At 40.4% G+C, this 16,073-nt stretch overlaps 1 protein-coding gene and 1 pseudogene across 1 annotated transcript; both read right to left on the bottom strand.

Moving 5' to 3' along the window:
* Nucleotides 1-1,885: 1,885 nt before the first annotated feature.
* Nucleotides 1,886-12,332, bottom strand: uox (urate oxidase). Its single transcript, XM_071344485.1, has 8 exons — nucleotides 12,198-12,332; nucleotides 9,552-9,764; nucleotides 9,006-9,122; nucleotides 8,588-8,666; nucleotides 5,293-5,479; nucleotides 3,445-3,568; nucleotides 2,516-2,599; nucleotides 1,886-2,229 (listed from the first exon to the last, which is right to left on the bottom strand). The coding sequence occupies exons 1-8, from the start codon at nucleotides 12,216-12,218 to the stop codon at nucleotides 2,155-2,157; spliced, it is 900 nt and encodes a 299-aa protein (XP_071200586.1). The 5' UTR covers nucleotides 12,219-12,332; the 3' UTR covers nucleotides 1,886-2,154.
* LOC139540661 (DNA-directed RNA polymerase III subunit RPC7-like pseudogene) lies at nucleotides 7,182-8,068 on the bottom strand (annotated as a pseudogene).
* Nucleotides 12,333-16,073: the final 3,741 nt, after the last annotated feature.

Genomic DNA, 16,073 nt, shown 5'->3' with positions numbered 1-16,073 from the left:
CTACATAGATTTATTATATTTATCAAACATGTTTATTTCAAAGAGTGTGTTGCCATGATTGTGCACTCCTTTTCCTTTGTACCTTTATTTATACAGAAACTCCCAATTGAGAACAAGGTCTCTTTTTCAATGGTGCCCTGTGTTACAACAATCCAAACAGTTTAAAGAGATACAATTACATACAGAGCCGAAATTATATACATTTGTTATTCAGTTGAAGTCGGAAGTTTACATACACTTAGGTTAGAGTCATTAAAACTCGTTTTTCAACCACTCCACAAATTTCTTGTTAACAAACTATAGTTTTGTCAAGTCGGTTAGGACATCTACTTTGTTTATGACTCAAGTCATTTTTTCAACAATTGTTTACCGACAGATTACCTCACTTATAATTCACTGTATCACAATTCCAGTTGGTCAGAAGTTTACATACACTAAGTTGACTGTGCCTTTAAACAGCTTTGAAAATTCCAGAAAATTATGTCATGGGTTTAGAAGCTTCTGATAGACTAATTGACATCATTTGAGTCAATTGGAGGTGTACCTGTGGATGTATTTCAAGGACTACCTTCCTCACGAAGGAGTAGCGTTCTGTCTCCTAGAGATTAATGTACTTTGGTGCGAAAAGTGCACATCAATCCCAGAACAACAGCAAAGGACCTTGTGAAGATGCTGGAGGAAACGGGTACAAAAGTATCTATATCCACAGTAAAACGAGTCCTATGTCTACATAACCTGAAAAACCGATCAGCAAGGAAGATGCCACTGCTCCAAAACCATCATAAAAAAGCCAAACTATGGCTTGCAAGTGCACATGGGAACAAAGATCGTACTTTTTGGAGAATGTCCTCTGGTTTGATGAAACAAAAATAGAACTGTTTGGCCGTAATGACCATTGTTATGTTTGGAGGAAAAAGGGGGAGGCTTGCGGCTTGCAAGCCTCCCCCTTTTTCCTCCAAACATAACAAGAACACCATCCCAACCGGGAAGCACGGTGGTGGCAGCATCATGTTGTGGGGGTGCTTTGCTGCAGGAGGGACTGGTGCGCTTCACAAAATAGATGGAATCATGAGGAAGTAAAATTATGTGGATATATTGAAGCAACATCTCAAGGAATCAGTCAGGAAGTTAAAGCTTGGTCGTAAATGAGTCTTCCAAATAGACAATGACCCCAAGCATACTTCCAAAGTTGTGGTAAAATGGCTTAAGGACAACAAAGTCAAGGTATTGGAGTGGCCATCACAAATCCCTGACCTCAATCCTTTAGACAATTTGAAAAAGCGTGTGCGAGCAAGGAGGCCTACAAACCTCAGTCAGTTACACCAGCTCTGTCAGGAGGAATGGGCCAAAATTCACCCAACTTATTGTGGAAGGCTACCCGAAACGTTTGACCTAAGTTAAACAATTTAAAGGCAATGCCACCAAATACTAACTGAGTGTATGTAAACTTCTGACCCACTGGGAATGTGATGAAAGAAATAAAAGCTGAAATAAATCATTCTCTCTACTATTATTCTGACATTTCACATTCTTAAAATAAAGTGGTGATCCTAACTGACCTAAAACAGGGAATTTTTTCGAGGATTAAATGTCAGGAATTGTGATAAACTGAGTTTAAGTGTATTTCGCTAAAGTGTATGTAAACTTCTGACTTCAACTGTATATTTATATTTGTTGTCTTATAAAATATGAATTATATGTAATTGCACACACAATTATTTGATCAATTGCAATTGGTGTAAAGCAAAAGTTTCACCTTGACTCGTCTTTAGGATAAGATTTACCATGTGGGGTGAATCACTTTCTACACTTGAAATTCTTAATTGCAGAACATGAACAAACTTGTCTCTGCAATTTCAGGGAAGTAATATTGTTGGCAAGGATACAGTTTTGTACATTTTTTACTTCACTTAACATGTGCCTGGGTAGTGTTCATTAGGGCACGCAATGGAAATACATTTGCAACAGAGAAAAAAGTGGACAGGTTAGTCCTCCCTGTTTCAGTTTGTTTTTCTTTCTGTTTGGTGCCTAATGAACACAGCCTTGTAGATTGATCAGTATGCTGTGTTTGGAGAGATCTTAACCGATGGTACATTAATTATCGTTTTCTTCTCACTGTGATTAAAGTATTTTCGGGTAGCTTTGTGTTCCTTTTCATAGCTTTGCTTGTGGCTTCCTGCGTACTGTGCCCATGATGTTCCCTGAAGGATTGTCCAATGGCAGAAGAACCTTGAAGGAAAAGGCACTGCGTTAACGAGATATTCAACCCACAGTGAGCAACCAGTGGTGATGAAGTTGTTCAATTGTAGAAATGCTGCCAACTGTTGTCGTAATAGTTGTAACATCACACTTTTTTCAAATTTTTCCGATATACAATTTAGTGTAAAAAAAATTGAAATAGAGGAAGAACGCATAACAAATCATTTTCTGTCTATCTCTTCCTTAAAGGTAGGTCAAGGAGAAGCATCGACTCGAAGCAACAGGCCATCTGAGTATCTCTCCGGTTGCAACTCACTTCGTTGTTGTTGGTGAGACCCATTTTCGTCATGTCAATGGTGAAATAATGTTGGTTAGGCATGACTATCTCAATCTCTTCAATCTGAAACAGACATACACAGTAACACTTAGTGTTTTGAAACAAGGGCCCATATTCTTAAAGCGTCTCTGAGTAGGACTGCTGATCTAGGTTTTCCCTTTTTGATCATAATGATTGATATAGCATGGACAGGGGGAGAATCTGATCCCACATCAGAGATTCTTTATGAATAGTTTTATTTATTTGCACCAAGGAAAAACAAGTGATAGACAATACTGCTATTTTATTTATTTTTTAATACTTGTGCAGGTGTGGTTGGAAGCCAAATAACAAATAAGAAAACCTAATAATTATAAATGTATAAATTAATTGATCAGTAATCACGAAAAATACAAACACTATTTGTTTTGTTTAAAAGTGTGTATGCATGTGTGTGAGTGTGTGAGAGTTAGGCTATATACTGTCCCTAAACTAGAGGAAGAGGGCAGATAGGCTTTATCAGCATGCAGTTTGCACTCTAGCTTCCGTCAGAGTCAGATTAAAGGGACGTTACAAGCCCAAATACAAAATTGACAGTGTTTTCAGACCTCAAAAGTAGCCTAATGTCAAGATGACAGATCCCTCGACATCAGTTGTGTAGATCTAGCTATATTCCTAAATGAATGGAAAAGATAAGCCCCCTATATCTACAAATTACACAGTGCTTATATTTTCCATTCCATTTTTGATTGTGGCATATCGTTTACATTGCTATGATCTATAAAACAGATGGCCTAGGACATGAATTTATCTCAACAGAACACTACTACTCTAAAGGTTTGAAAACATCAGACAAACTTTCATTTTGGAGTGGAATGTCCATCATGTTGGACATAAAGTGACTTCTTGTTTATTCTGCGTGAACCTACCTCAGGCACCCTATCCAGGACTATGACCTGTGTGTCGTAGAGGGTCTTCTGCACCGAGGGAGAGTACTCTCCACGATCGTATGGGCCAGCAAACTTCTCAATTATTGTCTCCTTGACAGAGTTCCTGCAAAAAACAGTAGAATATTGAATATTTCCCCAAGCTTATCAGTTTGTTCATTATTTCACAAGTTGGAGGCGTGCATGGCCACTCAGTCATGGGTGAACAGGGAGTACAGGAGAGGGCTGAGCACACACCGCTGTGGGGCCCCAGTGTTGAGGATCAGCGAAGTGGAGGTGCTGTTTCCTACCTTCACCACCCGGGGGCAGCCCGCAGGAAGTCCAGGACCCAGTTGCACAGGGCCCCGAGCTTAATGAGGGCCCCGAGCTTAATGATGAGCTTGGAGGGTACTATGGTGTTGAAGGCTGAGCTATAGTCAATGAACAGCATTCTGACGTAGGTATTCCACTTGTCCAGATGGGATTGGGCAGTGTGCAGTGCGATGGCGATTGCATCGTGTGTGGATCTATTGGGGCGGTAAGCAAATTAAAGTGGGTCTAGGGAGTACAGGAACATTGGTCGACATCTTGGAGCAAGTGAGGATAGCAAACTGGGAAAGGGAGAGATTGAATATGTCTGTAAAAACTCCAGCAAGCTAGTCTGCGCATGCTCTGAAAACGTGGCTAGGGATGCCGTCTGGGCCGGCAGTCTTGCGAGGGTTAACACGCTTAAATGTCTTACTCACGTCGGCCACGGAGAACGAGAGCCCACAGTCCTTGGGAGCGGGCCACGTAGGTGGACTGTCTTATCCTCAAAGCGGGCGAAGAAATTAACAAATTTTCTTGTTTAAAATCCCCAACTACAGTAAATCAGGATATGTGGTTTCCAGTTTGCATAAAGTCCCATGTAGTTCCTTGAGGGCGGTAGTGGTATCGGCTTGAGGAGGAATAAACACGGCTGTGACTAAAACCGAAGAGAATTCTCTTGGGAGGTAATACGGTCAGCATTTGATTGTGAGGTATTCTAGGTTGGGTGAACAAAATACATTGAGTTTATGTATGTTATCACAATCACACCATGAATAGTAAATCATGAAACATACACCAGCGCCTTTCTTCTTTCCTTTCTTCTTCCTGTCTGCACGATGAACTGAGAACCCAGCTGGCTGTATTGACGGGGACAGTATTTCCCGAGAGTTCTATGATTCCGTGAAACATAGTATGTTACAGTCCCTGATGTCTTTCTGGAAGGAAATCCTCACCCTGAGCTTGTCTACTTTATTGTCCAGAGACTGAACATTAGCGAGTAATATACTCGGAAGCGGTGCATGGTGTGCACGCCTTCTTCTCCGCCGGTGGCGTCTTGGAGCAGCCTTTGGGGTAAGTTCAATTGCCCTGGGGGGTACAAACAAAGGATCCAATTCGGGAAAGTTGTATTCCTAGTCGCAATGCTGGTGAGTTACCGCCGATCTGATATCCAAAAGTTATTTCCGGCTGTATGTAATAACGCAAAAAACTTTCTGGGATAATAATGTAAGAAATAACACACAAAAAAACTAAATACTGAATAGGTGCTTAGGAGCTAGAAGCAGAGCTGCCATGTCTATCGGCGCCACCTTGCAGCTTACTGTTGTTTCAAAGTAGATTTGTTTAAGAGTACCAATAATCCCTCTGTGTGACCCTGATTTAGCCCACTGCAGTAAAAGGTTAATCGACAGCTTTGTTTCCAACGTGTAAATGATATCTGTTTTACATATCACAGGTGTTAGGTCAAGAGTATTATGGGGCACTATGTACAGTATTAATGAACTGAACTGTTCTTTTACACAGGTCATTAACTCAGGGAATTACCATGTGCTGTCAAAGTTGACATTCTGGACCTTGTTGTAGCGCCACCTGGCGTAGACAGAGGTACAGAAACACCTGTCCTTGGCCTCCTGTAGAGTGGTGAAGCGGTCTCGGAAGAAGCCCTCGAAGCCAGACTGAGTGGTCTTCAGCACCTTCATGTTTTTCACGCCACTGTGAAGAATAGGACTCTCTGTGGGGGAATGTTACAGAGGGAAAGACCAGGGTTGTTTAGGGCAAACAACAACAAAAAATGTTTTAAAGTATTTTGCAATGGAAAATGAAAATCCCTGTTTTTAATTTTATTTTCCATGATTGAGTCTTTGAATGAAGAGATTGAGACAAAACTGTCCAGTTTGAGTGTTTGTTGCAGCTCGTTCCAGTCGCTAGCTGCAGCGAACTGAAATGAGGAGCGACCCAGGGATGTCTGTGCTTTGGGGAGCTTTAACAGAATGTGACTGGCAGAACGGGTGTTGTATGTGGAGGATGAGGGCTGCAGTAGATATCTCAGATAGGGGGCGTGAGGCCTAAGAGGGTTTTATAAATAAGCGTCAACCAGTGGGTCTTGCGACGGGTATACAGAGATGGCCAGAATACAGAGGAGTAGAGTGCAGTGACGTGTCCTATAAGGAGCATTGGTGGCAAATCTGATGGCAGAATGGTAAAGAACATCTAGACGCTCGAGAGCAAGCTTACCTGCCGATCTATGAATTCTGGTTAAATGAGTAGTAAACAGACTGTGGACCGTGTTTTTTATAATAATAATTATTATTATTTGAGGCGAGGGCTTATTTTTGTCCTGTTACGCACAAGTATGTAATAGAAATGTGTTTGTTTATCCCAACACCCCCTGAGACACCCACCGGAAGTGGGGTCATAACCAGTGTCTAGCGTCCCTAGAGCAATTAGTGGCAAGTGCCTTGCACAAGGGCACAGCGACAGATTTTTCAACTTGTCAGCTTTGGGATTGTAACAACCATTCAGTTACTGGCCCAACGCTTTAACCTTGAGGCTACCTTCCGCCACGTTTAAGTGTTATTAATGTTGTTTGGATGAGAATTTCTCAAAGTCCAACGGTAAGAGAGCAGAAGACTTGGGAGTAAAGAAATAAACAATGCCTTTTTTTAATGCTAGTCATGCAATGGAAACTTTCTGCCCCTAGATTAGGTTTGGGTTTCAAGGGTTTTCTTTTCGCCGTGGAGGATCACACTATTCCACTATAAATGGCCCTTTACTCGGCAATGGTGAATAACTTTTTTTGTTTTCTGCATAACCTACGAACTACACACAGTGAACATAAACCACCCCTTGATTTGCCTTGGAGTAATATGCCATCTGCTGGTTGATACAAAACACAACTATTTGCTAGGGTTCTTTAAAATGTATTTAGAGAATCAAATTCAACACTTTCACATTTTCAAATCGCATAACAGAAATGTCACATTACAGAAATAAAATATTTAAAATGAACAAAGGTCATTTTTCGATTAGCCTAAGACATTGAAAACTGTAATCAAAACCTTTGTCGTATACACTTAAAAAAAATATTGTTACACCAAGGAACTGTAAAAGATAAAATACCTTTCTCTAAAACATGCCTTTACTCTAAAAACCCTAGATCACTGCAATTGCGCATCATTTGTTAATTAAAACCATAAAATCTAGTATTGAAGTTATAAAAGGAAACAATGGCCTGTAAATAAATCAGCTCCCATTACTACCTCAACATAGCTGAAGAAAGGGGAACAGTCAGCATGACTAATTAGTATCTTTGGCACTTTAAACCACCACATACAACAAGCCTGAGTATTCGCTCTAGACATCTTCATTGAGCAACTGTTTCCACCATTCTTTACATGTTTTAGACTATAGCTGTCAAGGCTGAATAGCAGCAACCCTTCAATGTCTGTCATCATGGCCAATGACTCCACAAGTAATTAAAATTCTGTAATTGCGTCCACCGGGAGGATTAAATAAGGCCTCCTCTTCTAGTCTATTTAGTGTTATCAGCACTCTTACGGTCTCTCAGTAAGTAGCATCGTCCATGTTGTCATCGCTGTCCCCTCCAAACTCCTCTCTGTTGATGTAGTCAGTATCCTCTTCAAAGTCTTCCTTGTAGTCCTCTTCCTCTGCCTGTTCTTCTTCCTCGTTCGTCTTCTTTTTCTCCCCGTCTTACTCTTCCTCAGAGTTCGCCGCCTCTTCTTTCTTTTCGAGAGTCTCCAGCTTGGTGAGAATCTCACTCTTTTCCCACAAGAGGTTTCTTTGGTCGTTTAACTTGGAGTGGATGTCTTTTAGCCAGAGGCTTTCTTCACTTTAATGCAAAGCTCTTTAGGCAATCTGCTCCAGTCTGAACTCCACTCAATGGCACTGTCCTTGGGCTCTCCGATCTGGTGCTTATTTATCAGAGTAGCGATCGACATCTCTTTTGTGAGCAGCCCGTCTGATGTAGAAGGGCAGGGTCTTGTTGGTGGCCCTCAGCTCCTGATTCAGAGCCAGCATGTACTCCACCTCCTCTCCTGTCTGCAGGGGCACAGGCTGGACTGGCATTGGAAGGAAGAGGGGTGAGGGCTTAAAGGTGGTGGGGGGCATGCTGTCTCCCCTTCCTATGCCCAAGTCCTCCAGGTTGAAGGTCATGTGACCCCTGCCTCTTCCAGCCATGACGATGAGTCTGTAGCTTTGTTTACAGACAGCTAGTAACTAGTCAGGTAGCTAGCACTCAATGACCACATGGAAGTCCATACAGAATAGGAAAGCTAGTTACAGTAGCTATAGCATTTCACCCTTGCCCTACTGACTGCTGTATGGGCTTGGGTTCTTGAGAGTTACTTTCACACATGATTACACCAAAAAATTTAGCAAGCAAAATGTCTAGCTAGCTAGCTGTGATATTTGAACTGCCATCCAGTGACCTCTCCAGAGCAGCATTGTGGTTGTTGTACAGCCAGCTACCTAGCTAGTATTGGCTGGCATTCATGCTAGCTAGCTTAATTGGACAAGTATAGATTGTACCTCCCTGTTTTACTCAGTTTCAGAGCATTTTCTTCGGTTTGGTGCCTAATGAATATGACGTTGCTTTTAGGTTCACCACTCATCATTCAAAGTAAACCTTCATACATTTTAGCTTCATACAGATTTGATAATAAGTTGTTCATGTGCTAAAGGTAGATTCTGATGGTAAGATATCTTTCACATAGCTGTGTTCTAGTATGTAAAGTGATGTTATTAGCTCACTAGTTCTATGTGCTTGAAATAAGACGTTACGGTACTGTGACATTTTCAACTTTGTGTGTGTTTTGCTCACCATTGTGATTCTGTTCGACTTCACAGAAGCGCCAGGATTCAGGGCTGTAGATGAATGCATGTGCATGCTCGACACCATTCTGTGCAAGAAAGACGAGCCTCATTTAAATGCATCACTATTAAATGTCACTTAATCCATGTATACTTTTACAGAGTATACACGGGTCTCACATCTAAAAGCGTATAGCATCATAGACGTCATTCCAAACAACTTCCTTCTCCCCTCAAAGTGTCCCCGCAGAGCTGAAGGGACTGAAGTGTTGGCGGTATGGTGATATCGCAACCTATTTCACACCCCAATAGACTAAATGTTGATTGCACCCTATTGCTTTCACCTATCTAGACCCTTAAGATGTCAACAAGTCGTCAAAGAAAGGCTTTGTGTTTTGGATTTTGAATCCAGCCTTACTCTACTGTACCTTCTCCAGTCTCCTCCATGGTGCCTCCTCAATCTTCACATTTACCCTGGTCACATGATTGAAAGCTGTCAGGAAATGTTTGCTGATGTCCATGGCGAACTGCTCTATGGTCAAAACCTAAACAAAACACAGACTTAGTATCACTGAGGTGTCCTGTATTAAAGTCAATTGGAAAGACATAAATATATGAAATTAGATTTGGCCTATCTTTCCATTTCAAGTGAGACTGATGCATTTTTGTTGAATTTACACAACAGAGTATGACAAATGCTAGCATGGTGGAACCTCTTAGAAAGATTGGCGCTGCAATCAGGCTGGTTTCAGGTTAGAGAAATGCACTCATCTTGACATTAGACCACCCTTTAGGGGTGTCTAACAAACTGATATTGAAGTGAACTATATCACTAAGACATTTTGGCTACCCATTCCATTTGCAGTGCTTTCATTCATTCAGCGTTCTGCCGTCTACTTTTCAGATGATCATAGCTGTCTTCCCAAACCTTTAAACTCTTTCTATGTATCTGGTGTGAGTGCACAACCACGTACTCCCTTCAGCTTAGCCAGTGCATGGACAGTGTTCTTGACAGTGTCAGTAGGGATGATGTCCGAGTTGTCACCGGTCAAGTAGTCCTTGCGGGACTTGAGGGTGAGCTCCACATTAGCCGTCAGCTCAGTGATGTAGTGGTGAGTTCCCTCTCGTCTGATATACAGCACCTTGACCAGATTCTTGCCATAGCCGGTCCGCACAAACTCCACATTCTACAGAAACGTCAGAACATTGGGGTTGGTTGCACAAAGTGCTGTGACAGTGATAATGATAATTATACATTTAATTGATATACCGCTTTTCATTACATGAAGAATCTCAAAGATGCTTTTAAAACAAAAATGAAGTTGATAGTTCATATTCAGTAGACATTGTAACCAATGTTAACTCAAAACATTTTTGGCACTGAGCAAATTTCAGGTCTGCTGAGCGGAAACTTGAACATTGTAAAAATCTGTGCAACTTCCGACGCGCATTTACTGTGAACACTGAGGCTGTACTCGCTTTAGGTCACAGCCAAGTAGGCTGCTGTGACTATTTGATCATAATGTAGACCCACCACAGTGGCCTACCATCAAAGACTTTTGACAAAAACATGCAGGGCTTGACATTAACCTGTCTATCCACTTGTCCTACAGACAAGGTGACTGAAAATGTTGTGTTGTTTGATACAAGAAACCACTTTACGAAATAAAAATAATTATTATTACCTTACCATTATTAGAGAGAAACAGACAAATTATGCTACCCCCTGCTTATTGGCAACTTAGCTTATTCAAGACCATCTCAAAATACACTTTAAGACATAAAAAGCTCTTTACCTGATTTGCTTTTCAAATATGGCTAGAAATGCACACATTTTGTGATACTGTAGGAAGAAACCACTCCCCCATTGTTGACTAGAAATTAGCTATAACTGGGCTAATAACTCAGTAACTAGCAAAGAATATGAACAAATGTACACACGTGGCTACAAAGTGCTATAAACACAGTCCGGTTCAAAGTGAATGGCACAGATCCATATATGGCAATGGCTATTTGCATATAGGCCTACTGCAGCTCTGATTGGTTATGGTGCGCTGGTCTGTGTAGAGTATGGGCCTGAGTCGGGCCTGTCATTGCAATAGAAGTGTACTCCAATGCGCTCTGCCTACAAGAAAATGTCTTGCATAGTTAGTTTTGCATACTAAGTCGTGCATAGGTCATTTTGGTTTGGTTTGTTACATTGAAAGTGGCTAATATTGCATTGATTCGAGCATCATTCCCACAGTAGAGTGAAAGGGGAGAACTCTAGAAAGTTGAGTGAAGTTCAAGCTCTTGCTTCTTTGTGCTTGCTGATATTTCTTCTGTGTGGCAGTCCAAGGGGAACTGTACAGCTTAGAGGAAACATTGATTGTAACCTATTGCAGCATATCAACAGTGTTACAATTAACTTTTCACCTGTGTATCTATTGTGTAATGGTACTACTTCTGCCTTATTACTATGAAAATATGTTGGATGCATACTAATGTTTATCTACAATCTGTCTGAAGACCCTATATTATAAGAGATAAAAACCAATCTGATATTTGTGGCATATCAACATGTTATACTGTATTGTGTTATATTGGGCCGGACACTCAAGAAATGTTATTCCATTATTGTTAGGTTCTAATTCTCAAAGTAAATACTCAATGGACACTATGAAAGCTAAAACCAAGTTTATTCTTCCCAGAGGGTCAATACAGCTGCATTAGACAAAAACATATTCACACAAGCACTGAAATTTCTCCTTTCTCCTATGCTGTCTCCTCCTACACATCTGAACAGCCAATGCATCTCTGTTGCTAGACAGAACCTTAGTGATATCTGTTCTTCCTCACTTCAGCTGACCTGACCTCTACCCCAAAGTGCTCACTCCTCCCCAACTCAAGGCTGTCATGGTTATTGGTACCAGACTGTGTCTCTTCAACCCCCAGAGGATCCCTGATGGCTAACAATAACATATCCAGACATCATGTAAATATTGTACTTTATCCTCTCTCCCTCAGTGACATAACTAATTATATTTCATATTCTCAGAACCCAACACTACTAAATAGTATAGTATAGACTAAAGAAACCGTATAGACCAGGAGTAGGCAACGCTGGTCTTGGAGTGCTGCAGGCACTTCATGCTCTTGATTTAGCCGACCTGGAAGACCAGGTGTATTTAATTTAGGCAATCACTGAACTGATCAAATAACTCAGTTGGTCAGGTGTGTTGCCCAGTTGGAACAAAATCCTGCAGTAGCTGCAGCACTCCAGGGACAGGGTTGCTTGTATAGACAGTAGAAAGCTATCATAGACAGTAAGAGCTATTTGCACATGAAAATGTTATGGAATGCACCTTTAATAAAAATTCCATGAATTATGACAATTATTTAAGGCTTGGTAAAAGTTGAATGGATTTAAATTGGGGATTAACAAATAGTTTTTTTATGTTGAAAGTAACCACCCTATTGTCAGACAGAGAATGCGGTTTGGCTCAATGGTCATTGACCCCACACAACAAATACTTAGTATTTATGTTCTGAAGAAATCTAATGGGTCAATGTTAACAAGACAACAAGAATTGCAAACTTGACTTAAGACATACAAACCTAAAAGATAAAAAGTTCTGTACCTGAGTTGAGGTAGTTGCCATGGTGTCTGTGCCTCCTCCAGTCTCCTGATGTTCGGTAGTGTCCTTGTCTGCAGCAAGAGTGGAATTTGGCTATGATGGAGGATTTTGTAAAGAAGGTGGTCTTACCTGTTGTCATTTTAGCAGTTACGCAAGTAACTGTCAGTTGACAAATGTTGTCATATCTTTCAATTATCAACCTGTAAGCATTTGCCTTAGAAAAATATATTTCTTTGATAACCCGTGGGTCAGAATTCTGATAGTTCTCAAGATTATGTTGAGAGTTATGTCCCAAATTTTTTTTACTAGAAAAGGAATGTTTCAATCAGAAACAATACATGCCTACATCAGATATAGTGCCTTAAGAATGTATTCACACCACTTGACTTTTTCCACATTTTGTTGTGTTACAAAGTAGGATTAAAATGTATTTAATAGTAATTTTTATGTCAACGATCTACACAAAATACTCTGTCCATGTAGTGGAAAAATTCCAACATTTGTAAAAAAATATATATAATTACAAATAAAACACTAATGTATCTTGATGACATAAGTATTCAACTCCCTGAGTCAGTGATACAGCTGTGAGTCTTTCTGTGTAAGTCTTGTTCACATTGGCAGTTTGAAATGACTCATCCATTTTTTTGGGCGAATCTGTTCTTTTTCCTGCAGTCTGAGCACCCCAAAAGCATATGGAATCAGATATTTCAAGCCACATTTCAAACCACCTTCGTAGGTGCTTTGAAGTTGGGTACAAATATGATTCCTGGCTATGTGACTTGTGTCTGAACGATCAAATCTGATTTATTTGCACAGAAGTGGTTTTTAGACTGTTATTTGGCATATCTTGTTTCTCGCTAGCTACTCTGTTGACAATTTCACAAGAACATGTGGTAGCTAACTAGCTCGTTTTGAAAGTTAAATCATCATATCCTTTGAGGCTTTAAAAGTGTTCTTATACTATGATTTTGAACATTCAAAACAACTGGGAAATGTCCATGTCACCTTAGCTTGCTCCATAACTTCTGAGTGATAGGAAGCTCGAGCACCACCACCAATCAGCCTACACCACTGTGCACACACCCGCCATTACTGTTGTCTGAACACACACAAATCAGATTTTGTAACTTGTAACTTGATGTTTGGACAGTCAGTAGTCCAAAACGGATTTGAAAAACAAAACGGATTTGAGCATTAAGGCCTTCAGTGTGAACAAGGTTTAAGAGCTTCTTAATTCTTCAAGCTCTGTCAAATTAGTTGTTGATCATTGCTAGACAACCATTTTCAGGTCTTGCCATAGATTTCCAAGCAGATTTAAGTCAAACCTGTAACTCAGCCACTCAGAAACATTCACTTTCTTCTTGGTAAGCAACTCCCAGTGTAGATTTGGCCTTGTGTTTTAGGTTATGGTCCTGCTGAAAGGTGAATTCATCTCAGTGTCTGTGGGAAGCAGACTGAACCAGGCTTTCCTCTAGGATTTTGCCTGTGCTTAGCTCCATTCCGTTTCTTTTTTTGTCCTTAAAAACTCCTGTTCTTAATGATTACAAGCATACCCATAACATGGAGCAGCCACCACTATGCTTGAAAATATGGAGAGTGGTACTCAGTAATGTGGTCTATTGGATTGGCCCCAAACATAACACTTTTTTATTCAGGACAAAAAGTTAATTTCTTTAGTGCCTTTTTGCAAACAGGATGCATGTTTTGGAGTATTTATATTCTGTACAGGCTTTTCACTCTGTCAATTAGGTTAGTATTGTGGAGTAACTAGAGTGTTATTGATCCATCTTCCGTTTTATCCTATCACAGCCATTAAACTGTGAAATTCCTGAGCAGTTTGCCTCCTCTCTGCCAATTGAGTCAGGAAGGATGCCTGTATTATTTTAGTGACTGGGTGTATTGATACACCACCTGAAGTGTAATTAATAACTTCACCCATCTACCAATAGGTGCCCTTCTTTGTGAGGCATTGGAAAACCTCCCTGGTCTTTGTGGTTGAATCAGTGTTTGAAACTCACTGCTCAACCGAGGGACTTTACAGATAAATGTGTGGGGTACAGAGACTAGGTAGTTATTCAAACTGCATTGTTGGTTAAGGGCTTGTAAATAAGCATTTCACTGTAAGGTCTACCTACACCTGTTGTATTTGGCGTATGTGACAAATACAATTTGATTAAACATTTTTTGCACACAGTGGGAGTCCATGCAACTTGTTAAGTTTAGGAGTACAAATGTACTTATTTAGGCTAGCCATAACAAAGGGGTGGAATACTTATTGACTCAAGACATTTCAGATTTTCATTTTTAATTAATTTGTAAAAAAATTCAAAAACATAATTCCACTTTGACATTATGGGTATTGTGTGTAGGCCAGTGACACATCTGAATTTAATCAATTTTAAATTCAGGTTGTAACAAAATGTGTACAAATTTAAGGGGTGTGAATACTTTATGAAGGCACGGTATATACTGTATGTATAAGCCCTTTAGCCCTTTATTCCAGCATTAACATCATAGGTTCTAAAGACTCAATGAACTGCACAAAACCATACTACATGCACTCAATGTGATTATTTTTAGAATAGTATAACATTCCCCCAAGAATATCACTGGATATTTTACGACAATGTCGTATAATATTTTTCTTGAGAAAAATGTCTAGAACATTCTAATATCCACGGAGGTATTCCCTTTCCAGCAGCTTCTTATCACATCCCCTGGCTACTTGTAGGGATCCACACTGTCAAGTGACCCCAGTGATAGTGTCAAACTACTAGTGCTGAGCGATTGTATTTAAACAATTTATTCTTTTTTTTCTGTGAGCTCAATGCGCACATTGTGCTGCAGTTTCTCTCACAAGAGATTAATCAATCATGCCCGAACTGTGCGATGTACTAGGGAGTTGTAGTTTCCAATAGACCATGTTCTACATAGTTCAGCGCAGAAAACGTGATAATTAACAACAATGACCATAATCCATTGCACGGCTACTTGTCCAGTCTGTTTCTTTTACGCCTGCTACATAAGAGACAAGAATGTGCAAGCAGTTGCTTCTAGGTATAGCGCCCCACAGTGGAGGTGTCGTAATACCGATAAAACATAGCGGCCAAACAGGGAAATGGTTCCAGTCATTTTTTCCACCATTCATTTTTCTCATGGGGGATTTTAGAAACACTTAAAATAAGGGCTGTGTTTCATCTAGGCTTACCCTGGCGTGACGTTTTGGTAACCATGTAAATCTCTCTCGGACAAGGTGGCTTATCAATATATTCGAGTCAAATCAAATACAGTTTTATTTGTCACATGCACATGGTCAGCAGATGTTAATGCGAGTGTAGCGAAATGCTTGTGCTTCTAGTTCCGACAGTGCAGTAATATCTAACAAGTAATCTAACAATTCCCCAGCAACTATCTAATTCACACAAATCTAAAGGGGTGAATAAGAATATGTACACGTATATGGACGAGCGATTGCCGAGCGGCATGGGCAAGGTAAAATAGATGGTATAAATTACAGTATATACATCTGATATGAGTAATGTAAGATATGTAAACATTATTAAAGTGGCATTATTTAGAGTGCATTGTATGAAGTGACTAGTGAGCCATTTATTAAGTGGCCAGTAATTGGGTCTCAATGTAGGCAGCAGCCTCTCTGAGTTAGTGATTGCTGTTTAGCTGTCTGATGGTCTTGAGATAGAAGCTGTTTTTCAGTCTCTCTGTCCCAGCTTTGATGCACCTGTACTGACCTCACCTTCTGGATGGTAGCGGTGTGAACAGGCAGTGGCTCGGGTGGTTGATGTCCTTGATGATCTTTTTGGCCTTCCTGTGACATCAGGTGCTGTAGGTTTCATGGAGGGCAGGTAGTTTGCCCCC

Source organism: Salvelinus alpinus, chromosome 16, assembly GCF_045679555.1.
Source record: "Salvelinus alpinus chromosome 16, SLU_Salpinus.1, whole genome shotgun sequence".
Classification (NCBI taxonomy): Eukaryota; Metazoa; Chordata; class Actinopteri; order Salmoniformes; family Salmonidae; genus Salvelinus; species Salvelinus alpinus.
This window is presented reverse-complemented; position numbering and strand designations above follow the sequence as displayed.